The 26230-nt window shown below is 34.6% G+C and overlaps 2 protein-coding genes and 2 long non-coding RNA genes across 4 annotated transcripts in view; 3 read left to right on the forward strand and 1 right to left on the reverse strand.

Moving 5' to 3' along the window:
• The window catches only part of LOC123872181, a 42223-nt gene extending 32125 nt beyond the window's left edge, over nt 1-10098 (forward strand). Inside the window, exons 4-7 of the mRNA XM_045916357.1 lie at nt 5319-5396; nt 6384-6521; nt 8582-8678; nt 9437-10098. Of these exons, the coding sequence (XP_045772313.1) occupies nt 5319-5396; nt 6384-6521; nt 8582-8678; nt 9437-9590 (467 nt within the window). The 3' untranslated portion in view covers nt 9591-10098. The remainder of the gene's footprint in view (nt 1-5318; nt 5397-6383; nt 6522-8581; nt 8679-9436) is intronic.
• LOC123872184 lies at nt 1142-20957 on the reverse strand. The gene is made up of 4 exons (XR_006797422.1): nt 20947-20957; nt 13700-13707; nt 8690-8695; nt 1142-1191 (listed from the first exon to the last, which is right to left on the reverse strand). It is a non-coding gene; the product is annotated as an uncharacterized LOC123872184 (long non-coding RNA).
• Nucleotides 11125-12354, forward strand: LOC123872182. The gene is made up of 2 exons (XR_006797421.1): nt 11125-11301; nt 11334-12354. It is a non-coding gene; the product is annotated as an uncharacterized LOC123872182 (long non-coding RNA).
• Nucleotides 17773-24702, forward strand: LOC123872180. The gene is made up of 9 exons (XM_045916356.1): nt 17773-17943; nt 18733-18817; nt 19602-19770; nt 20062-20185; nt 20674-20820; nt 21653-21854; nt 21977-22152; nt 22964-23068; nt 24452-24702. The coding sequence occupies exons 1-9, from the start codon at nt 17929-17931 to the stop codon at nt 24593-24595; spliced, it is 1167 nt and encodes a 388-aa protein (XP_045772312.1). The 5' UTR covers nt 17773-17928; the 3' UTR covers nt 24596-24702.
• Nucleotides 24703-26230: the final 1528 nt, after the last annotated feature.

Here is a 26230-nt window from a genome sequence, read left to right on the forward strand (position 1 = left end):
AACTCTTAAGCATGCAGGTTTCCTGACGGTGTTTTCCTTCACCACTTCATTGTCTGTCTGTGTGTCATCTTTCAAGAGAATTAAAACTTATAAATTGGGTACTTCCCGTTTACGTAGAATCATGAAAGGCAGGTAGCAATATCTTATAGCCCAAGCACTCTACTCCTGTGGCCCAAGTAAAGTGAAATCCGACAACTGAATTGTCATTACATAAAAAAAAACTTGTACGGAACTCTTCATGTGTGAGGCAGACTCGCACTTGACCGGTTTTTGAAAGTTATGTCAAATAAAATTTTGACATGCAATAACAAACAAAATGAAATACAAGCCACTTTATTCTTTATTTCATCGGATGAAAGTCGATTTCAATTTAATCGTAGGTATATCTTGAAAAGCGAACTATTATACGACTACGTAAAATGGGTACATTTTTAAAGCAACGACATGTTAGAAACAGATATTTCGTTTTGGTCGTGTTAAACTATGTGAGTCATTCAGATAATTCTTGATTTAGTGAAGTTCGGTCAAAAATATTTCATGGAACGTATAATTAACATAACATTGATGTTACTTTTGAAGAGATATTAGCTGCCTTATTGGATTTATATTATTATAGAAATTGGGTTTTAGAATGGCACAAATAAACGGTAATTTATGAATAAAAGTTTAAAAAGCGTGAAATAAAAATTAAATTAAAAATTAAAAAAACCCCCGACACATAAACCTCTAAAAAGTAAAAAAATAATAGGTAAGTATGTATGGGCCCTTTAAGAATAGTATAAATAGTAAAGTTTTTATCCAAGCGTTCGTTGCGTCGGGGGACCGCTAAAGACTATTCTTTCTACAACAGATGACTTTCATAGTTTACGATAGGTAGCGGTCCCCTGGCGCAACGAGCGCTTGGATAAAAACTTTACTATTTATACTATTCTTAAAGGGCCCATACATACTTACCTATTATTTTTTTACTTTTTAGAGGTTTATGTGTCGGGGGTTTTTTAAATTTTTAATTTAATTTTTATAAATTGTGAGATAGTTTTGCGCTTTACGTCTATCATCTAAATATATAAAAGGGAAAGTTCACTGATAGTGAACGCACAGCTCAAACTACTGCATGGATCAGACTGGGCAGTGAGCATGCAGTTAGCTATTATGACTTAGACATCCCCTAAAAAAGAAATTTTGAAAATTCTGCCCTTAAAAGAGGGGAAAAGAGAGGTTCGAAATTTGTGTAGTCTATGCGGATGAAGTTGCGGGCATAAGTGAGTGCTAAAAGTAGAAAGATTTTATGCTTACTTGGAAAAAAATGGTTTACAATCTATAAGGTACCTATTCAAGTCAAAACTTACACACCTTTTTATCTTCTTAGACTCGAAGAATCGTAGATTCTTATATCTGTTTAGTGTTTAATTGGATAATGTATTTGTTGATTCTACCTTGCTAACAAAATTATTACAATTTCTATTTTAATTATTGAGTAAACTAAAATACTGCCAGTATTTCTGTACATATTAATGTCGATCTGTACCTAGTAGTGTGTAATAAAAATAAAATTTATTGAGGATTTTCTGTAATACGTCAAGGTTTTTTGCATAATGCCAGAACTATACGCATCACCAGTAACATTTATATCTACAATCAATGCGAACGTAAATAAATAAACAATGGCAGACCGTGCGCAGTTAACGTATCAAAAACGGCATCGTAATATTAATAGCCGTTTGTGATGTTACTCCAGACCTAGGTACCCAACGAATAGGAACCTATACCTACTATAGTATACCTACGCACTAAACGGGGTATTCCGAACAAATATTTTTTGCGGGCTGCAATTCCTTTTTGCTTTTGATGTCCATTGTCATACTAATTTTAATAGCTACGTTAATCTTGTAACCCTTGGGCAAAGCGTTAGGGCAATAATAAATAATGAGTTGGTAAGTGCATTAGAATGCTTGGCGAGACGATTTTTTTGTTGTACATGTTTCTCACAAATGGCATTTCAAGATACTGGCGGATTTCAGAGTTGCAAGTAAACTAGGGCGCGTTAGTGGTTGTGCTCAGTATATTATAATGTTTGAATGCGCTTTATGTTGATTTTACAACTTGTGCCTTACATTTGTATGCATAATATGGCCAGATGGCTTCCAAATGACAGTTAGTTGAATATTTAATATTTTTATTCGTCAAATAACTTTTATCTGAGGAATTTTGTGGATTTGAGAGTGTTCGTATAAGAAATCTGTCAATACGTCAAAATTCCTCGGATAAAAGTTATTTGGTGTTTGAAAAATCGGTCCTTTATATAAGTACGTATTCCTTTCGTACCACTACACTCAGCCTCCTAAGTTTTCTATATTCAATACCTCCTTGTGAGCTTCTGGCTTCGCGCTTTACAAATACTCTCTAGGGGTAGAACAGACAAACTTGAAGTCGGGCGTATGGCGCATATTCCACCCCTTGATATATGCAATATTTATGAACTTAACGCGTAGGCTTATTACATTACATCGATGATTTAATGATGATTTATTGCAGCAAAGAGAATTGACGGGTATAAAGGTCAAAGCTACCAAACTCTATAGTCAAAAATAATTCTGACTGTTTTTTATTCAGTTAAAATCAATTTTGACCGGATACGAGTTTTGGCTGTAACAGGCACACCTTAACATAAACAACCTTTGTACAAAAACACCTACCGAAATAAGTATAAGTAGGTACTCGGAAAATAAGTAGGTCAAAGAGAAAATATTCCGGCAACATGAAAACAATTACGAATTTTCTGAAGTGAAATTTCGTATCTTGAGTAAAAGTTTGAAACCAAATATTACGAAGAAAAGTCAAACAACTCTCGTTTAGCAAAATGTTTCCTTTTATTTTTAGAAAAGACAATAAAACTGCAGGGAAAAAGCCTGCGGTTATTACGCTAAGATTATGTTAGATTTATTGTTTAACAAGGTTTTTTAACACGACCGTATATTTACAATTTGATTACACAAGGTCGGTTTGTTTTATGTAAAACTGTATTTTACGTGCACTAGCAGGTGTATAATGTGTCTTTTCTCAACACCTTGGGACGTTTATCGGTTCTTTTAACTATGCGCACGCCCATTGTCACTTCAGCTAAAGAGATGATGAGAATACAAACAGCTTCATACTATTCTTGATAATTTAGGTAATATATTGTAAAACAATGCTTTAGGAACTAGGTAGTAAAGTACTAAGTAGTAGTTATATCCGACAGACAGATAAATAGGCGGTATTGCATCATAATACAATAATAATTTATTACTCTTACGTCGCTTTGACCATTCACTAAACTTCTGTAATAAACAATTAATATTTTGCCAAACAAGAACAATATAGAGGCAATTGTTCTTCGCTTCTGCAGTGCGTCATGAATATTTGCGCAAGCGTGCACTGAAGGTTACCTCGTTCGTACGTACTCAAGAAAACTGCATTGCTACCTAATAAATAGGTAGTTGAGCCAGCCCCATTAATATCCACTATCGATCATTTTACCTACTGTTCAAAGTTACCCATTTGTTTAAAAGAACTATTTCCCTCTTATATTGTGACTGATTTTGATAAAACCTGATTAACTAGCTGACTCGTACTTGCTTTCCACGGATAAGCTGGGGGCCGACGCATAGAGACGGAGTGTAACTAGCGGAATTTTCAAAATTGTCCAATGTCACTTTGATCTTTGATACGGTTGAATTTGGTATACTGAATAACAATCAGATATTGCGCGCAGCGCTTTGGTGTGCCCAGGCATGCCATCCTTATGCCAAAATAAATAAAGCTTAGTTTGAGTTGTTATCAAGAAATATGTCGTCGCCTCGGCTCTGATGATGTGCACTGTGCCTTACCTATTATTACTTTAAAATTTAACAAGTAATGAGTATTTACTATCACTAAGTTATTAAAAAAAAGAAACCTCGTAGCACAGTAATATTTTATTTTAGCTACGCCGTAGAGCAATCTCTTGAACATTATTTATTCGTAGCCAATGCACGTGAAATAGGTACCTAGCCCGTTCAATAAGCCCACACGATGTTTACCATTTCTTATCTGGCAAATCTTTAAATACTTAATCTCCAATACAAGAAACGCGGTGATTTCTACTAAAATAATACAAGGCACAATGTAATCAATTTGGTTTAGAATCGATTCGAAGATTAATTTTTCCAGTGTCATTCATTAAATCACCACAATCAAAAGGTAGCTTTCGATTGTTACTATTCGTAAGAAAAATTAGCAGACCAGAAATATTAGCAAAGTGATTGCTTATCATATACAAGTGTAAATTAAAAATTTATAACACCCCCGACGATCCAAAGTATTTGAGTTTTCCAAAACATCATTTTCAAATAAATAATTATGTATTTAGCCAACGTCCATCTTGACAGCTTGACATTTGTCTATTGACATAATATTATGAACCTAACGGTTATCTAACCTTCTTTTCTACAAGAAAACTAGAAAAGAGCTGATAACTTTTAAACGGCTGAACCAATTTTTTTGGATTATAGCTAAGAACACTCTCGATCAAGCCACCTTTCAAACAAAAAAAAAGTAAATTAAAATCGGTTCATTCGTTTAGGCGCTACGATGCCACAGACAGATACACAGATACACAGATACACAGACACACAGATACACAGATACACACGTCAAACTTATAACACCCCTCTTTTTGGGTCGGGGGTTAAAAATATATAAAAGCAAGAAAATGTTGTTACTATAGCTTGCACTTATAGGCTTTAAAACTAAATTCATGATTGGTTATCTGATCTCATTATCTAGTACAATATCTGTATATAAAAACAATCTGTGTAGTCTAACTGACTAACTAACTGATCTATCAACGAAAGCCCTTAATTGCTTTGATTAGAGACTTGAAATTTTGTTAATAAGTTTTTTTTATGACATAGGCACTTACTAAGCAAGGATGGCATTTTCGAAATTCTTAATTCTGAGGGTAAATAAGACATGAAAGTTTGTGTGTAACTTAGTAATTTTTCAAGTTATATCCATAAAAATTAGTATTTTCTACAAATTCCGCCCCTCACCGATTTTTAAAAATTCCACAGAGCGAAGCTGGATTGAGACAGCTACTTATTGCTGAAAATATTATTTTACAAAATCAAAATCATTTATTCAAAGTAGTTGCTATTGTACGCCTTTTGTTCGTCTGAATTGTTAGATTTGTAAGATGGTATAGTGGTGATAATTAACTACGTAAACTTAAAACTAAAGCTCGTAGCTTTATTTTTTTTAATCTTTTGAATAAAGCTTTATTTTTTAACTTGTTACAGATTGTACAAACTATTTATCTACACCAACCATGAAGAATGGGAAGCCTGTGGATCCCGCCTACGACATAGATGTAGCTAGTGAGTATATCACGTCATTATTTTATACTAGCTGATGCCCGCGACTTCGTTCGCGTGGATGTAGGTTTTTTTAAAAATCCCGTGGGAACTCTTGGATTTTCCGGGATAAAAAGTAGCTTTTGTGCTAATCCAGGGTATAATCTATCGCCGTTCTAAATTTCAGCCAAATCCGTCGAGTAGTTTTTTCGTGAAGGAGTAACAAACATACACAAACTTTCGCCTTTATAATATTAGTGTTACTCTGAGAGAACGTCCAAGAAACTGAAGGAAATATTACCTACATTTAAACTTGTTACTCTTATTTACTTTGTATGTAATTGCATCAAGATCCGTAGCTTTCCTTGAAAAGTTCCTTAGTGCCTAAGGCGATTATAGCATATAGTTAGCGGCAACAAAGTTAGTCGCTTACTCACGTAGGAAGAAGAAACTATGAGTATATAATTTGTCCTAGTTTGTATCTAATAGAATTTATTTTATTACCTTGAGCCCAAAGTTATTTCATTTTTAGGGTTCCGTACCTCGAAAGGAAAAACGGAACCCTTGTAGGATCACTTTGTTGTCTGTCTGTTCGTCTATCGTATCTGTCAAGAAAACCTATAGGGTACTTCCCGTTGACCTAGAATCATGTAATTTGGCATGTAGAGGTCTTATAGCACAAGTAAAGAAAAAATCCGAAAACCGTGAGTTTGTGGTAACATCACAAAAAAATTAAAATGTGTTCATGGACAAATAAAATTTTTCAATTTCAAAATAAGACATCTTCCACTAAGTGGGGTGTCATAAGATTTTTATTTATTTTTAATACTTTTTGATAATTTTTGATTTTTCGTGCAAAATGTCGGAAAAAGTATCCGAATACGGGAACCCTCGGTCCACTTGGCTGGTTTTTTTTTTTTGGTGCAAACTCACGGTAAAGATGATACTTATTTAACTTTGAAAAGTTTGCGGTATTATTTTCAAAGAAAACTAAGTTCATGTTTGTTTCAGATTACGTACGAACAACGATCTCCTTTGGCATCATCAGCCTTTTTGTAATGGCGATGGGGTGTGGTTTCTCCGTTTATACCTTCCGCAATCCACGCTACATGTTCAAACGGCTCGCTGCGGGCATTCACTTTATCAGCAGTGAGTTTACTTGGTTGGGGCTTTGATTTCTTTAGAATTAGGAATCATTAAAGTTCTTTCCGTTCCAACTTCGAATTGGCAATCCTATAAAATAAATAAACCCTAACTAAACAAAACTAATATAAATTTAATCTAAAACCTCATAGAGACCACCGCAACGAGGCATTGTACCCAAGATGCTGGCAGCGTTACCCTTTTGGATGGCCAAACTGTTTTGTAGTTGATAACTTCTAAATAAATTACAACTTTTTGACGTGACAACGTCTTATAATTCGATAAAGCCGGCTGCACGCACGAAAAAACATGACTCATGCGGCGTTACCTCGCTCTGAGGCGTTCCATGTAAGGCTTGAAGTGCAAGCGAGAGCGCGGAACGAGCGACAAAGAAGCACAATCGGCCTTTGTTGTCACGTTCAACTATCGTCAGTAAACCGACTTTACAGACAACCAATTTTTTTGGGGTGTAAATACAAAACACGACAACAATATATAATAAATGTAGAATACTTGTGTGTTAGACCTTGGTTTAAGCGCCGGCCACACAGGCCGCGTATGCATCGCGTAAGCGTAGACGTAGCGCGTACCATTGCGTTGTAATGTATGGAACCGAATGAGACATGGCAGACCGCTTGCGTGGCGTGAACGTTCGCGTAGACGTAACGCGTGCAGTTATGTCTACGGATTCACGCGCGTCACTACGCGCGTGTCACGTGTACGTGCTTGGTGTGAATCGGCTTTTAAAGGCGTTAGAATCACTTGTTTAAAGCACTAGATCATAAAACAGGCTAAAATATTACTTAAATATTCTGGATATTAAACGTAAACATTTAAAAATTACAACACAGATGTTGGCGCTAAAGCTATTGATTTTAAAGATCTCCGTAAACAAACCGATTTAACACAACCCGTATTATATAAATTAATACCATTAAATAAGCACAGGTTTACAGTTCAATGTTGGCGAACTCAAGCCAGATTATTTTTACACTACTCGTTTGTTAGTCTAAAAGATTATAAATTATCTTCAAACTAGCACATTTCAGCTATATACGTCTAAACAGTGACTTTCTAGCTGTATTTTTTTTCGATTAGATAACTATTGGTAGAAACATTTCAGTATGCATAATTTATTTATTTACCACGAGTTGTTGCCTGCGAATTCATCTGCGTGAATTTAGGTATTTTAAAAATCCCGATTTTCCGGGATAAAAATAAATTATGTCCATCTGAGGGTTTCAGGTCATCTGTACCAAACATCAAAATCGGTTAAAGAGATAGGCCGTGACAAGATAGCGGAGAGACAGACACACTTTTGTATTTATTCTATTAAAATCGATTAGTGTGGTATGGACGTTTGGGTAAGAAATTCACAGTTTTGTTGAATTTCTCTTAATTCAAATGCTATACAACGACTTTGTTACATCCGTATGTACACACACATTGTTCTCTTTGTTGAATTGTTTATTGAGCTTATTTTATAGGGACTGAAATAAATCCTGATCAAACAGAAGGGCATCAATTCATGAATAAAAGTAAATTCACTGTCAGTCCTTTTCTTTTGTTCAGTCTTACATTTTCAATTAAATTGTGTTTTATAGCTAGAGAACGTTTACGTATTGTTGTATAGTTAACATCTGATAAATAAAATAGTCAAATTGAGTTTATATTTACCTGCAAAATTGCCCACAAAATGCTTAACTTTTACCTACTACTATCTAAGCAGTCTCTGGCAGTAGACTTAAGGCGGTCAAAATTAGGATTCTTTTGAACATTCTGCGTCTACAGAGTGGAACGCACGCGTCTAGAGATCCTAGTGATCGACAACAATGCATTAACAAAAAAAAAGATTCCGAAGAATTGAGAATTCCGACTTCAAAAAGGAGGAGTCCTTTTTGAAGTCGGTTAATGAGGTTCACAATTCGCATTGTAGTCGCGTAGGTATGCACTTATAGATTCGCGTAGTCATCCCGCTCCCGCATCGCATCTCGCATCCCGCGTTCATGACGTTTAGATGTGACCGTAGCTTTATAATTGCCTTACATGAATTATTTTATCTACAGCTTCGTGTACATTCGTCGTTGTGCAAGTAATGATGTCAACCGTGGACCATATGAAGAAGAACTTGAAGTATGTCTACCCTGATGCGGCCTATCACTAGTAAGTCTAACCAACCACTCCAAACAAACAGGAAACCCAACCAACTACAGATATCAATTCACACGCACACCCTAGACACACAACACTTTTGCTTATACGCGCTCATACACTCTACAGACTCACACAGACACACACGTTGTAGTTATAATATTTTTAGGGTACCGTACCTCAAAAGGACAAACGGAACCCTTATAGGATCACTTTGTTGTCTGTCTGTCTGTATGTCTGTGTCTGTCAAGGTATATAGGGTACTTCTCTTTGACCTAGAATCATGAAATTTGGTAGGTAGGTAGGTCTTATAGCACAAGTACAGGAATAAATCTAAAAACCGCGAATTTATGGTTACATCATTAAAAAAAAATTAAAATGTGTTTCAATTTTCAAAATAAGACAACTATACCAAGTGGGGTATTATATGAAAGGGCTTTAGTTATCTGTACATTCTAAAACAGATTTTTATTTATTTTTAGGCATAATAGTTTTTGATTTATCGTGCAAAATGTTAGAAAAAATACTCGAGTACGGAACCCTCAGTGCGCGAGTCTGACTCGCACTTGGCCGGTTTCTTTTTAATTTATAGACTAGCGCTTGACTGCAATCAGACCTGCTAGCAAGTGATGATGCAGCCTAAGATGGAGCACGCAACACATATTTCTGTGTATTCTGTTGATTTTTTCTTTGTTTAATTTTTATGTAAAGTAATATAAAGAGAAATTGTGTTTTGGTTCGCAGTGATAAATACAAAATTTTATTTCCAGCTTTCACATCAGCTTCTTTTTGGCATGGTTCGTAGTCCTAGTTAACCTCTTCGCAGCCGCCTCCTTTCTTTGGTACTCACGTAAGAGAAAAGGTGATAAAGCCGCGACTGATGAGCTCGCGATGGCAGACGAGCCAACTATCATCGGTCGATGACGCTGCAGACTAAACTCTAGAGACTATTTTCGTCGCACCTATCAATATTTCCTCAAGTCTCTTTTGAACAGTGCTCAAGTGACCAATAACTGTAATTTACATGAATGTCTTCCATATACATTTTGAATACAAGTGATTGTGTTGCAGTATTCAATTCTGTAATTGTTCCGTTGATTACTGTGAACATTTTTGTAATTCTACATCTCGCGATCTTGTTTTACGCCTTGTTAATCTTATAATTGTGTAAAGTCTTGTGTATTGTTGTTATTATTTTTTTTGGTACAGAAAATGTACTATTACATTATTTATATCGTGTATGTTCTTTAGACTTATGAGATTAACGATAGCCTTATTATTTTATTGATATATTATAAAGTGTATCTACTTGTTATTATGCATGCGATTCAAATAGGCATAGTGATGTCACCTTGAGCAAACTAATGTTCGGACCAAAGAAATATGAAACAATATCATATCACATTAAATAGTATAAGTAGTTTAGAAAATAAAATAAAAAAACTATCTCAAATAATAATTATATATTATAATATTATATTTATTAGTAACATATAGTTGATCGTACGAAAAGTATTATAGGTACTCCACTAAACGTAAGTATCAAAAGACACAGCTACTTAGTTTTTGAATTAAAATTAATTATAACTAACAGACGTTTGCTATACGTATTTGAATCGTATAAATTGTTATCTTATTACTTGCTGCCATAAGACTATTATTACCTACAAATAAGTACCTATTGTGTAACTTAATCTAGTCAATCTTATTTATTAATCGTAACTATCATAGCATTTCGTAACTATCCCAATGAGGGAAGGAAAATAACTGTATTCAGTGTGCAATTTCCAACCCATCAAGTGCCAATGTAGTTGTGCCAATGCGACAAAGAAAGCGAAAACTGAAAGAAATCCAAATGACGCCATTACTATTGGGCAAGCTAGCATGCTAATTGATTACATTTGGCATCTTTGGCTCGACTTTTGTTTAGTCATTGTAACAATTAACAAACACTCTGAATGGTTTACCACTTTAAAATATGTAGTAAACGCAGGGAAAACAAAATTTATAATTTGTAACTAAACTTAACATATGCTTAGACAGAGTAGGAACCTAATTAATTTCAAAGATTTATTTTTCGGTGAAAAAATTACCACGAAGAGATGAATTAAATATTACCAGCAAGGACATAAATGATTGTAAATTATCCTAAATCGTTTTGGGTTCTGGTGAGGTACGTGTCAAAGCTGCGCAGTGGCTAGATTTTAGACAGTTGATGACAAATATATGTACTCACTTACTGCCCAAGTCAATCGTGTGACTCGCTAGAGACTAAAAAGATTTGAGACGATTGGAGATTAGTCCAGCCTTCGTGAGATAATATTTTGTAAAGGTTTCTAATTTATTTATTTATTTATTTAATTATTTAATTAGAACGGACCTTTTAAGTCCAATTACACTAATTAAATTAAATTACACAATAAAAATAAATTTGTCAAATTTGTTTGTTGTTGTTATAATTATTATTATATTGTTTGCTTTAGCACGCTTTCCACCAGCCGCCGACTGTGAGCATACGTAGCGTACGCAGCGTCCATACGTATTCAACTTTTCGTTTATACTGATAGTGATAATGCGCACTGTGCGTAGACGCTGACTACCGTTGAAAGTCAGCGTCTGTGGCGTATATACGTAGGTACTTAGTACTTACTTCGCACTACGAAGTAGGTACTAGTACCTACTTCGTAGTACTACGTATTCTACTACGTTAGATGTAAACACCATGGAATTAATATAAAACTACATGGAATACTTCTTCGTTGGTACTGGTACTTACAATGTCTTTGGGGAACGCTCACTAAATACAATAAATATGTGTAATAAACGGTACTAATGAGTTCAATTTAAATAAAATTCCTATTGAGATGATTACGGAATGCTCAAATATTGTGTGTTTGTTTTATGATGAGTTATAGGAAAGTCTTGCTTGCCACCTATTTATTATAACGAAGAAATTGATATGATATAAAAACTTGCCTTAGGAAGAACGAAAAAATTTTTTTTTCCAGCCAAATTGTACCTACACTGATTTTCTTATTATTGAATGGTTGTATTTTAGTGTGATGAAGTTCGTATGTTTTCTCCTTTATTTATGTAATTATATGTGACTACATATAAAGTTATTTATGCTTAGAAAACGTTTATAAAATAATAATCATTTTTATTCGAACTTATAAATACTGTTATTTCTATTTGGAGATGGATCATAATGAATGAAATAGAATTTACCATTTTGCTTCCAAGGATCATTCGAAATGACTATTTGATTGAAATAGTAGGTATGCTGATTTAATATTATACCTAAAGTTACAGAGAAAATACTTAGATTTTTTTTAAATTGTCAAGTTAAATAACAGTTTTATTCAGGTTTTAAATTCCTCTACAGACAAACAGCTACGGTTTAAGCATACCATTAAAATATTGTAGGTACTTAACTAAAATTTTGTACAAAGGGTCATAAAAATGTTAATGTGATATCTAAATAAGGCAATGAAATAAATTGACCAATAAGATAGTATGACCTGCGAGTACCTACACTTTAAGTAAGTATAACAAAAAAGCTTTCTATAAAACCGATTTATTCCAATCTTTTTAGCATTGTCTTATACGTTGATGTTATATTCCTTGTATTATGTACTTTGAATCTATTTAAAAAAATCAATAATTTAATAAATTCCTTATAAACCAAGTTTTTTTTATTTGTATAAATGTTTGTGTATTTTTCAAAAAAAAAACTTTCATACAGCCAAAAATATCAAAAGATGGTATTTTTTATCATTAGTAAATTGCAGCCGTGGGAAATCGGGCTAGGTTGCTAGTTCTGGTATAAAAAAAAATTATGGCACCCCCGACCAGTGAAGGTTATTAATAGTAACTAGAAAAGAGCTGATAACTTTCAAACGGCTGAACCAATTTTCTTGGATTATAGCTAAGAACACTCTCGATCAAGTCATCTTTCAAACAAAAATAACTAAATTAAAATCGGTTCATTCGTTTAGGAGCTACGAGCTACTACGCTATAACACCCCTCTTTTTGGATCGGGGGTTAAAAAGGCGAGAGAAAATGTCATACCATATTTATTAACAGAACATTTTATACCTTTTGAAATGAAAAACCAGCCCCCGGGCTTTATTTTCACTAACCATGTCATTGTATATTTTTACGGCGGCAGCAACGTTGCGAATGCCAAGACAAATTGAGGTTGTTTGTAATTTACGTTCTGTAATGTGATGTGATAATGTTATACGATGTTTCAGTCCATTGTTCTCGCTCCGAGCCATCTATCTGCGAAAATAATATTTTCTTGCAGGTATTTTTAAGCCGCCAGAGAAATTAACGACTTTGTCTTACGAATAACGGTTTGGTAACACAATGTAATATTTTAAAACGAAACGTTTCGAATGCGGAAGTTTTGATGTTTAATCACTTGTTTAATGCTATAAATCACTTTGAACGTGTCTGACTTTGGCCGACTTTTATCGAGTTGACTAATATCGATCGTCTGAATATACTTAAATAATGCTAAACTCCATACTAAAATTATTATAAATGCCCCAGTGTGTCCCAGTCTGTTTGCATGTCCGTAAGGTGACAGTCAGACAGACAGACGTCACGTGTCACCGATGTGTAGCCGCATTAAAAATGTTTCGCTTTTAAATATTACATTACGTTACCAAACTGTTTTTTGTTTTTATGGCTCATCCGTTTAAAACCATTTTGACGAAATATACAAAGATAGCTTGCATCCCAGTGACGGACATAAGCTATTTTTTTGTCCTGGAAAATTAAAGAGCTCCCATGGGATTTTTATTCCACGTAGATGAAGTCGCGGGCATCATTTATTTTGCGCAAAGATAGGTTTTATCCCGGACATACATAGGCTAGGTAATAGATACTTTGATCCCGGAAGCTCAAAAATTTCCATGGAATTTTTAAGAACCCTAAATCCACGCGGGTGAAGTCGCGGGCATCATTTAATAGGTATCTGATAAATTTTAGCATTTGCTGAAAAAACAAAACCCTACTTTAAAACCTCAGTGGCTTTTTGTTGGATATTAGGATTTAAATTAAAGTTCCTTATACTTTATAACATCACAATACATTGAGAAGGTTTTAAGTTTGAGTAAATTATATCAGAATCAAGATCGGAAGCCGCAGAGGAAATAGCTGAAACCGGTAAGCAACTCAAATATGCCTCTTATTGAGAGTTACATTTTTAGACCCTGGCACCATAGAGAGTTAGTGCTAAATAATTGCCTAATTTGGTGACAGAAGAGCGTGTAAATTCAACCAGTATTCTTTGCATTATTATTATATACGCCAGCATGATTTGATGATTTAGTTATCCAAAGCCTTATGGCTAGCTTAAAATTTTATTGAAACATTTCCAATTTCAAGCAAATACTTATTAGTATTGGTAAAAGTATACCTACCTACTAAGCAGATAACAAAAGAATTATTATTGTCTACAACTTGAGTTCAAAGTAGCGTTTAGTAGAAATAAAAAAGTACTAATTTTCCGTCGGTCTATTTAAAGTCGTGCATTGTCGAAAACCTGGCACACTCCCAGAGCCCGGCTGTGTCACCCGCCAGCCTCAGACAAAGGTTAGTGTCCTAAAAAACGCCGAAGGAAAGGCCAATAGTGCTAATGAACCGGCTAATATGAGAAACCATCAAAGGTGTACTTGAAATGAATTTGAGGAACTTTGTGTTAAAAATTATGAACTCCAATTTTCCTCGCCCTCGATGAGCATAATTTATTACTAACATAATCGTTTCAACCGATGTATTAAACATAATCACTTGTAACTCAACATGTTAGAATTTAATTTAACTAAAACTTTTTAAAAAGCTTTTGATGTGAGGACTTAAATAACCTTGTAGATTAATATTGTGTTCTTTTTCTGTGACTATATTTCTTGTTATGAAACTACAACATCAACATAGGGCAATTATTTCAAAATATTGCTACTCTTTTGCGCGATATTTTTAGTGAAAAGTTAAGACTGTACGAACACCAAGTCACTGTAATTTTAGAAAAATAACAATGAAGCAAAAATCCCAACATCATACTTTTTATCGTGAAAATTAAAAAAAGAAATCAAAATTGATAATTCATGTAGGACAACTAGTAGCTCTTAAGCTACATTTGGACTGTACCACTGGTTTAGAAAGCCTATTCAGAAATTTTCAGCAGGCAATTCAATTTTTTTCAAATCATAAAACCGATATACAATAGCAAATTGTCACCTATCGGTAGGTACAACTACATTGATGATATGGGGTAACTTTTCAAATCATAAAAGTTGCGATATTGTCAATGTATTCGTACGAAGGTAACAAATTTTATCTATAAACTATTATATCAGCAACTGAAAGTTCAGCAGCTTGCACCCATGTAACTTTTTTCATTAAGGACAAAAGTTCTATACTACCAGTAGGGAAGTGCCTACCAATACTAATTGACTTTGAAACTTTAGATCCTGATGTAGAAACAGCAGTTTTATAGATCGCAATAGTTATTTATAGTTAACATAGATTTATCCAGTGACAATGAATTACCTATTTATTAGCCTATTATAAAAATCTTAGTTAAATATTACATTGTAAAATCATATAGCTTGAAATTAACTTAGAAGTTGGAAACGTTGTGCCATTCAAAATGTCAGTTATTATTTGTACTAATTCGAAGCGCTTAAATTGACTTGACTTTATGTCAAAATATGTATGATCTTTATGCTAAGACAATGTTGACTTATCGCTAACATTTAGTTCTGAGTACCTACGCTCACACGAGGCTTACTGCAACTATCAGCGCCAAGATAGCGAAAATGAAGTTGCTTCAAAAAAGGACGGCAATGGCAAATGCAGCGCAGAATATTAGAACAGGTCAGTCTAAATCTGACGTAAATATATATAAAATATATATATCTGAAAAGTAAGTATATAAATAATTACTTTAGATTTACATGGGGCATTCTATGTTATAGTACGCCAACTGCCTTTACTTAGTTTTTGTTATACGACTTTGTCTAATAGTTCCCAATAAAATAGCTTAAATATACAAACAGACACACGCAACTATATATATATAAGAATTCTTGAATTTACTACGAATCTCTAAATATAAAATGAACTGCCTACTCTGTTTTTATAATGCCATATGGTTAAAATAAATAGGTAGAACATAATGACTCATTTAATGTGATATATCTATCACTTTTGTTTATTTGCCAATTTCAGTAAGAGCTCTATTTTCCATCAATATCGAATAAATGTGACATCATCTTCATATATCCCTCAATAATAATATTATGATCATTTTATTTTTATTCGAAGACTAATTGATGCCTGCAACTTACTTATCAGCGTGGGTATAAGATTTTAAAAATCACTCGGAAACTCATTGACTTTCCTGGATAAAAGTGTACATCACTCTCCAGGATGCAAACTATCCCTGTACCTACCAAATTTCGTCAAAATCAGTTAGATGGATGGGCCGTGACTGCAGACAAACAGATAGACTGACAGGCACATTTAGATTTTTAACCCCCGACCCAAAAGGAGGGGTGTTATAAGTTTGACGTGTGTATTTGTGTATATGTGTATCTGTGTTTCTATGTATCTGTCTGTGGCATCGTAGCTCCTAAACGAATGGACCGATTTAAATTTAGTTTTTTTTTGTTTGAAAGGTGGCTTGATCGAGAGTGTTCTTAGCTATAATCGAAGAAAATCGATTCAGCCGTTTGAAAGTTATCAGTTCTTTTCTAGTTTTCTTATAGAGGTTTTTGTGTCGGGGGTTTTATAACCGCAATATGGAGTAGGGATTTTTTTTACCAGTTATTGTTTTTAAACACATCCACTGCAGGATTCCAGGATTCTCACACCTTCCTAAGTTAGGACTGTGCGATACAGTTCCACCTTTTATATAACTTATTAACAAAAGGCGATTTGTTAGTAAGTTATTATTATACTGTGACTTTGTGCATCCAGCCTCATCTGTGTAGGTCTTTGTATTTATTACCACAATATTTATATTTTTAAATAATGTTCCTCGGTCCAGCGTGTCTAATACATTATTCGTAGGAATACATTTCTGTCAAACAACGTTCTTGGCACATGGTTGGCAGAAACGAATTCTTTTTTCAAAACTAATAAACAGTTAAATACCATTCTGGCATAATTTTTACGTCTTCGTGCCAATTGAGATATTGATGAATTTTCGTGACGAATTTTCAATTTCTTTTACAGATAACTGGCTCTCACGGGATTTTCGCACGTGCCAATTTCATTAATAGTATGATCCGAGTTCAACTCCTTAATTCTAGTCCAGTAAAAGTCCCCAATGCCCATCTAAACCTTTCAACTCTTATCTCTGTTGGACATTTTAATTCCCTAATGACCGCTACAAAATCAAAAAAAAAAACCTCACGAGAAAAATTGGAATCACTTTGTTTGTTACCGTATATCACACTAATATTATAAAGGCGAAAGTTTGTATGTGTGTGTGTGTGTGTGTGTGTGTGTGTGTGTGTATGTTTGTTACTCCTTCACGCAAAAACTACTGGACGGATTTGGCTGAAATTTGGAATGGAGATAGATAATATCCTGGATTAGCACATAGGCTACTTTTTATCCCGGAAAATCAAAGAGTTCCCACGGGATTTCGAAAAACCTAAATCCACGCGGGCGAAGTCGCGGGCATCGGCTAGTATCGTAATAAATTTTTAAACACTAGAGTCAGGGCAATTTTACACCCTTAAACTTTGGGCGTCTGGCAGGGGGTTGCCACGACACTAAGTTTGTCAATGCATGAAGAGATTTCTGATACAATTCCGAAAAAAATTAGACTTTATATTTTGACGTAAGATTTTTTATCTCCCAAAGCCAAACGATCAAAAAGTGATCCAAACTTCATAGTCACTGATCGCTCCTCCCTGTGTTGGGGACAATACGCAGCGAATTTCAGCTTTCATAAAATAACGAAGGTCTAGCACGCGCTGGCTTAGACCATAAGGGATCTATGACCTATGACCGAAGCGAAAATTGTATGTCTATGCCTATGACTAAGCCCTCTGACTAAATCACAGACATTACAGTTCTGACAAGAAATCAATAATTGTTTACATGTCACCGTAGCAACTAAATTATCAAGTTGCATGTTTTGTTGTGTACCGTAATCGTGCCATAATGGATTAAAATAATTTTGACTTTAACTAAACAGATCAATAAAGGGAAGGTAATTCAAGCGGATCACGCGATATGACCGAATCTAAGGTAAGGTTAACGTTTCCCCTTTTAACTTAATTAATGCGACTTACGTGACATGCGACTGGAGTTAGGTAGGAGACCTGCCACGCCGTGCTTTCAGCTAAAAGTGGAAATCTGCGAACCTTAGCTCCATACGAATAAAGACTGTTTTAAGAGCGAAATTCATGTATTCCGTAGGGATTGGCGACGTAGTAGGTGATAATTTATTTGTATATTTCCACACCCTTTTTTAATGTGCCACTCTCATTGTAAATTATTTATACACTGCCTTATACACTCTACAGGGTTATAGGATAATCAGAATTTGTATGTCTAAATTCCAAGTCGAAATAGATCTAAATGTATACAATTTAAGTATAAAAAGAGAAACTGACTGAATGACATAAAAAAAATACAACTCAAACCGCTATAACGTAGACCTATCCCTATCTAATCCTAAGCTCTAATTCACACGAGCGTTATAAAAGCGTTGCGTTAAAACCTGGCGTTGCGTTAAAACCTGGCGTTGGCGGGTATTGGTAGATGCTTTTGACGATTCGAAAGAACTTGTAAAAGTCTAATTGAATAAAAACATTTTGAATTAACGTTGTCGTGTGAACAGATACTTGGGAATGCATTTGTTCTATTCGAACGCTTTTTTAACTTACGTTAAAATAGCTCTCATATCAATGAGGCTTGACAAAGGGTTTTAAGATTTTTTTAATGGATTTATGAAACAAAATGGTCGTGATAGTATAAGATTGATAATAAATGGGGCAAAACAACTACCAAAACCACATTTCTGAATACTTTCAGAGACCAAGTAAAAATTCAAAAGGCAAGAAAGAGAAGAAAGCCCAAATAGACGCCACCGTTGATGACAGCTCCAGCTTGTCCAGTGGTAAATAGTTACCTTTAATTTCAGCTCTATATTTTAACTTTTGTTATAGCTAGATTATAAATCAGCAGGAGGTTTTGCCATTTGGTAAAATCCTGTTTGTGTCACTTCTGCATATAGGCCTTGTTGAAAGCGCGCCACCACATACGGTCTTCCGTCATTTTCATCTGCATGCTTCTTGCTACGTTCTTAAGTTCGTAAGTCCTGACATTAATTCATTTCGTTCACAAGTTCAAAGACGCTCAGCGTACTATGGAGCGGGTTATCAGGGACAAAATCCATAACAACGAAATCTATACGAGAACCCAAGTAATCGACATAGATCTAGGCAACCTAAAGTTGCAACGGGCAGGCCATAGCTGTCGCAGAACCAATGACCGCTGAGGCAGACGTGTTCTGAAGAAGAAACCGCATAACCAACAAGCGCAGTATTGGCTTTACTTTGGCTCGCTGCATTACTTCTGCCCAGGACTATACGTCTGCCGGTCGGGTGCGCATACACAGTGCTGCTGACCATGCTGCCCAAGAAAACAAAACCTCACAGACCTTCCATAATATTGTGTCGATACAATACCCAAATACTGTATATAAGTCGTAATAATATGTTTAATAATTGAAGAAAGGTCCTTACAAGTACCTAATTAAATCTGAATACACATTCAGGGACTTTTCTGATTCATATCTGAAAAAAGAAATATTTTCTACAGATAACGAGGTTATCTTTTACGCCTTAAGATCAATAGAATAAAAAGGCTTTGAAAAGCATTAAATATTAATTTATCTTCAGTGAGCCAAGAAGATGAGTCCCTTGGTCAAATAGGCCAAGGAGTAGGGACGGCATCCATTACCATAAACCGAGAGGAATATCTTCTGGCTTACAAGGATCTGATTTTCGATCGTAACCACGTACAAATAAAGAACAATTTGCTTCACCGACGCCTTGCTGAATATTATAAGTGAGTACTAAAAATACAAGATTGTTGACCATTAAAGCGAGGAAAAATTCGCTTATCGCCTCGATAGCGTAATAATATAGTCGTATCTAGATAGAAACCGAAAATTCAAGACATAAATACTGATAGCAATCTGTGATCACATACCTATTGGAAATTTTTAATTCCGTCTTTCATACATTTAATAATTTTGTATTATTTTTTTCAAGACACAAGCATTTTTCATTTTTTCATTTACGATACGAATACTTCTCTAATATTAATTTAATGGTTGTTAAATCGTTTAACTTTCAGGAAAAGAAAACTTGAGCACGTTTTAAAACCGCTGGAAAATGTACCGCACTTGGAAGAAAAATATCAACAAAAACTATTTAGTTTTCAAGAGTTAAAAGAAAAGGAAGAACATGAAATGGCTGATGTAATTTCAATAATTTACAAGTTTTTAAGTACCTTTAGGTTTAAGGGTGATTCTGTCTGCCCCAAGCACTAGGGTTGAGGCACAAACGCAGCACCGAAATATGTTGTAGAGTCATCTGACGGTCCAATATCAATCAACCTATAAAATCGATTATTAAAATATTAAGAAATACGAATGATTAAATGATATTTAATAATAACTAGCTGTCTCCCACGGCTTTGCACGGGTCATTGAGTGTCAAATACTAATATTATAATCATATTATTTAACATTTAATTTGTACTTAAATTAATAGGTTAAAATGAAAAACTCTATCTATTGGTGATATAATTTGAGTAAATCGTCATGCGATTTTTTGGTAGTTTAAACTGTGCAGTGGCATCACTATAGTAAACAAAATCAAAATCATATAAAATTCTGAAACACTTCGTCACATTGCACATGACTGTGTACTGCCTTATAATCTCGTAGCTCTTTCTGCATATTAGATAAAAGCGAAACTAAACACAGTTGAAGCTGAATATGCAGGCAAGCTGGAACAAGCGGAGAAAAATTTTGACGAACTGCAACACTATGAGAGAACCACTGGTTCAGGACTTATATATTCAAAGAAAGGCAAACCTATTGCAGATAAGGTGTGTATGGGTATGATTTAACTTATAGAAGAAAATAAACAGCGCGAAAGTTTATGTGATCATCACAATTTCTGTAATTGGCATGATTTATGTCATACTTCAACGACTTCAACTGTTCATTTTGACGTGAGATAGGGTTTCATCCAATCAGAATTAATGATTGCGCCAGTTTGTAAAAGCTATCATATTTCGTGATGTTACTATAATAGTTCGCCAATTCAGACTTCGCGTTAAAACTTTTGCTTACAAAGCCTATTATGTTTCTCTTTGTGATAAAATTGACTCATCACTTAGTTACACATAGGTATTTACGTAGTAGGCACCTGCTGTTATTTTATTCTGTGACAGTATTCGTTAAATACAAGATACAGTGGACCCCCGGTAATCCGACAAACGTTTTGCAGGACATTGTCGAACTATCGGATTTGTCGGATTATAGAGTACTGCCTAAGACCCCCTGTAGTCCGGATTTTTTTACAAAAGGTTACCTTGTAATCCGACAAATTACAGATCTAATGATAAGATTTTACATACTCTGAAGATGTTATACATACTCTGAAGTACAAATCACCTTACTATGTATGTCGAATTTAGTAAATTCTATAATAATAGACATGTCGGATTACAGGGGGTGCCGGATTAGACAGGGGCCGGATTACCGGGGGTCCACTGTATTATGGCTCAAATTTTACCAAACTAGATAGCAGAATTCGTTTTTTTCGAATTTCGAAATTTAGCCGATTTGCAGATGGACTCCGGAAACTTATTTATTGTTTAGGAAGGTGCCTTGTTAAGTGTCACCAATGTTATTTTAAATGTAAAATACTTTCAGACTGTTGAACGTTTTCTTACATTGCAAAGATCTAAAAGCGAACAAACATCAGCCCTTCGTCTACGCTATATAAGAGCTAGAAACGCTGTCAATGAACTGGAATCAATCGTTCGTAAATTGGAAGTTATAGCGCCAGGACTAAACGTTGCTCAATACGAACAGCTGGACATTGATAAGCAAAACTATTTATCAAAAATAGAAGGTACACTAATCTTTAATGTACTCGTATGATCTAAAACCCTTTTACTGGAACCTAAGCTCATACCTGCTCAATGTAACCAGAACGCTAGCAAAAAAGTAGTCTTCAATTTACCATCCTTACAGAACGCGAAGATGAACTCATTAAGAACAGGACAAATTGTACCGAGCATAACCAAATGCTTGCCCACATAAGGGAGAAAATGCATCACACTGATGAAGTCATAGATTTTGCTGAATGTGATCTTGGGGATGCTGAAATTGAACTTCTGCGAGCTAGAGAGGAATTGGGAAATGTTAAGGTAAGTTGTAGGATAATTGGGCCTAACTTGGACGGAGCGGTGTGGCACTTATCAGCTCAGGCTCACTGTTTAACGTAGACTCGCACTCAGAGTCCTTAAAACACCTAAAGCTACGCAGAAGTCACAGGAATTAGCTAGTTTGAACATAAACACACTTAGGTTTTTATTTCACACTATCAGCAATCGACGAGACTGATATCTGCATTCGAAATGAGTATTTATTCCGCCAACAAAGTCAATCTAGAAAATAAGTTTAATAATATTATTATGATACGAGATACTGGGAGCTGCTGAAATATTTATAAGCAAAGACTAGCTTGAGAGAAAACTCTTAAGTATGCAGGTTCCCTCACGATGTTTTCTTTCACCGTTAAAGAAAGTGATATTTGGTGTTATAAATTAAAAATGTATAACACCCCCGACAAGTGAAGGTTACAGTAACTAGGAAAGAGCAGATAACTTTCAAACGGCTGAACCGATTTTCTTGGATTATAGCTAAGAACACTCTCGATCAAGCCACCTTTCAAACAAAAAAAACTTAATTAAAATCGGTTCATTAGTTTACGAGCAACAATGCCACAGACAAATACACAGATACACACGTCAAACTTATAACACCCCTCTTTTTGGGTCGGGGGTTAAAAACAGTAAATCATATGAAATCACCGTTACAATTTACGAATATATCTTACCTTTCATATCTTAAAACTGAAGTATTTATAATATTTATAACTTAGTATTTATAATATTATTTATATTATATTTATATTATAATATTTATAACTACACTGTAAAAGTTTGTTGCAAATAGGGTAGACGCGACAAGCTTCGTTGGTCTCTCGAGGCAGAACGAGTGAAAGCCGGTTTGCTCACCAGAAAGGATTTGTTGCGTGATTTCCAAGACGCCAGCGACGAGGTATGCCATGCTTAGAACCTATTATATCAGCAATTTGTAATTTTATTTTTTCATGAAGATTAGGCTAAGAGCTAGTGATATTCAGACTCAAGTATTTCAGTTTATTAATGACAAAAGCGCATGCAAGCCACGACCTTTGCATTCAGCCACCCAGGAGACGGAATACTCAAGTGTTACATTCATAATCAACCTATTTCAGCCCCACTACTGAGTACGGGTCTCCTCTCAGAATGAGAAGGCCGTAATCTGCCACGCTGGCACAATGCGGATTGGCAGACTTCACACACCTTTGAGAACATGGAGAACTCTCAGGCATGCAGATTTCCTCACGTTGTTTTCCTTCACCGTTAAAGCATATGATATTTAATTGCTTAAAACACACATAACTGAAATGTTAGTGGTGCGTGCCCAGGATAGAACCCCCGACCTCCGATTAGGAGGCGGACGTTCTAACCACTAGGCTATCACAGCTTCCATTGCATTGTTACATTGCATTGAAGTATTTAAGTACCTTGGGTATAGAAAGGCTAAATATTTCAAACTCAAAATAAAAAAAATATTTATGAATTTGTTAAAATCTGTATGACTATGACAAAATTAGTATTTTGGTCATTGTTATTAATATTGGTTATTAAAATATTAAAAACTTTATAATTGCTTTGTTGGTCTCGTGGATAGCTCATTCGAATCGTATAATATCATCAAAAGTTTTCAATTCTACACCTATTCACCTAACGTTTGGTGTCGCCGTAGTACGAGTACCTACTTAGCTGGTAGGTATTAAAAAATATTTTCAAGAAAGCTACCTCTTAGCCTATTTCACTTTGCATAAAGTTTCATACTTTTAATGTTCTTCGTGTTTTTACCATTTACATCAATCTTTTTTGCTATCACGCTATGTTTGTCACTATGATATTTTGATGTGATGGATTTAGCGAAACTGTGTCATACTGAGTAATCATTTCAGATTTCTTTTTTCATTTTTTTCAATGTTCAAGACTTTTAAAACTAAAACGGAACCCCTGAGGCTTTTTCCATAATAAAGTTTATCCATAATTTGAGTAATATTTGGTGTGTCTATTTGTATCTGTGAAGGCAAAAAGCACTAAAAAGTTAAAGACACATTATTTAAAATAAGTAAACATTTAAATTCATCCGGCGAAATCACTGGCAAATGCTAGGTTACATTTTTTTTCACTGGATTAACCTCTGATTATATTATTGGAAATGCGACGTGGATAACATAGGCTTTAAAAAGGTCAAATTGTATTACTTATTTTCGACGGTCACACGGACAAAAAAACCGATGTACGGAATAAACAATAGACTTTATTAGGACACGTTTCGTTACTGATATTGAATATAGAAAATAATTTCTTACAGGTTGTAATGCTAAGGGAGAAGAAGAAACTACTTGAGGAGCAAATCGCTGAAACAACGAAGAAATTACGGGATGCTAGACATAAAGTGCAACTTCATACCGTATTAGACGAAATATCGCATGATACCAATGATTTTATATTATAAAAAAATGATAAACATGAAGTAGACATGTTACATTTGTATCTATGGTGAAGACGACTTACTAGGACACTTGGTTCACATTTTATTACAATAAAGCGCTATCTCTTTCATATCATGAGTTTTAATTTTCTATCATATTCACCTCTGAGCACGAATTATAAATACGCCACGTAATAATGAAGTAACATGTCTTTGATATAATGTTATTGATTGATATAATTGATATGCATTTTAATTAGGAGACTACCAACAACAAAAATTACGTTTGATTTAAATTACTGTACCTAGTTTTGAAAACTGCCCAAAAAATTTAAGAATTTCAACAATAAAATGATTGAAATTCGAATTTACTCGTAAATACTTTTAGGTTAGATACCTCTTAGTTAAAATGCACGCACTATCTAGGTATACTTACTATGCGAATAAGTACCTACCTAAAACTACTGTTACTTAAAAATTAGAAATGGACAAAGATTCCAATTATTTGAAATTAGTCAAGCTTTAGTTTAATTTACTTTTAGTTATGTTTTTTTTTTCGTTTAATATTGTTTCAAATAGGTATAATTGTTTGTAATATTGTTACGTGATGCACAATAGGTAGGTACTCATCTATAATATCTAGGTAGATTTCTATACAAATGTATACAACTCAATATGCAATTTAACATAACGTATGCATTTCTACATTACAAAGTTTCTACAATAGGATTTTTTACAAAGGAAACTGAAACTCCTATTTTAATATAACTGCAATTTTTCAACGTTGACACATTGCACTTCTCTTTGAAGTTTCTTTTTAACCCCCGACCCAAAAAGAGGGGTGTTATAAGTTTGACGTGTGTATCTGTGTATCTGTGTATCTGTGTATCTGTGTATCTGTGTATCTGTGTATCTGTGTATCTGTGTATCTGTCTGTGGCCTCGTAGCGCCTAAACGAATGGACCGATTTTAATTTAGTTTTTTTTGTTTGAAAGGTGGCTTGATCGAGAGTGTTCTTAGCTATAATCCAAAAAAATTGGTTCAGCCGTTTGGAAGTTATCAGCTCTTTTCTGGTTTTCTTATTACTTTTATCCCAGGACCACCAGAGGTCACGTATTTTCTGACACAGGAAATATGTACGATTGAGTAGTGTTAGTAATGTTTTTATGTACCTTGATTACCTGATACCTGAAAATTGGCCGTCTAAGCAAGCTAGCAGGTCTGTAGGCATGCGTTCTTAGTACATACTAACACTACTCAATCGTCCACATTTCGTTCGTCAGAAAATACGTGACGGCTGGTGGCCCTGGGATCTTTCACTATTGTAACAGAGGTTCATAATATTATGTCAATTGGCAAATGTCAAGCTGTCAAGATGGACGTTGCTTAGATACATAATTATTTATTTGAAAATAATGTTTTGGAAAACTCCGATACTTTGGATCGTAGGCGCGGAGTTTCTAATTTATAAAATATTATAATCACAGTTAAACGAGAAAACATCATTTCAATTATAATATCCAACAGTCAACCAAAGGCCACGAACAATCAACCCAAACCCAAACCATAGTCAAACTATTTTTAGGGTTCAGTAGGTATCTGTAGAAAAAAAAAAGATGATATAGCCTCGACTGTTTTAGTCGCGTAGGTGTGCATGGC

Source organism: Maniola jurtina, chromosome 14 (assembly GCF_905333055.1).
Source record: "Maniola jurtina chromosome 14, ilManJurt1.1, whole genome shotgun sequence".
NCBI lineage: Eukaryota > Metazoa > Arthropoda > Insecta > Lepidoptera > Nymphalidae > Maniola > Maniola jurtina.

Excerpts from the sequence above, each read along its gene's own strand:
- LOC123872180 (XM_045916356.1), top strand. Across the intron at positions 18,818-19,601 it reads CAGCTCCAGCTTGTCCAGTG|TGAGCCAAGAAGATGAGTCC; the intron begins GTAAATAGTTAC and ends ATTTATCTTCAG. Across the intron at positions 21,855-21,976 it reads CTATTTATCAAAAATAGAAG|AACGCGAAGATGAACTCATT; the intron begins GTACACTAATCT and ends CCATCCTTACAG.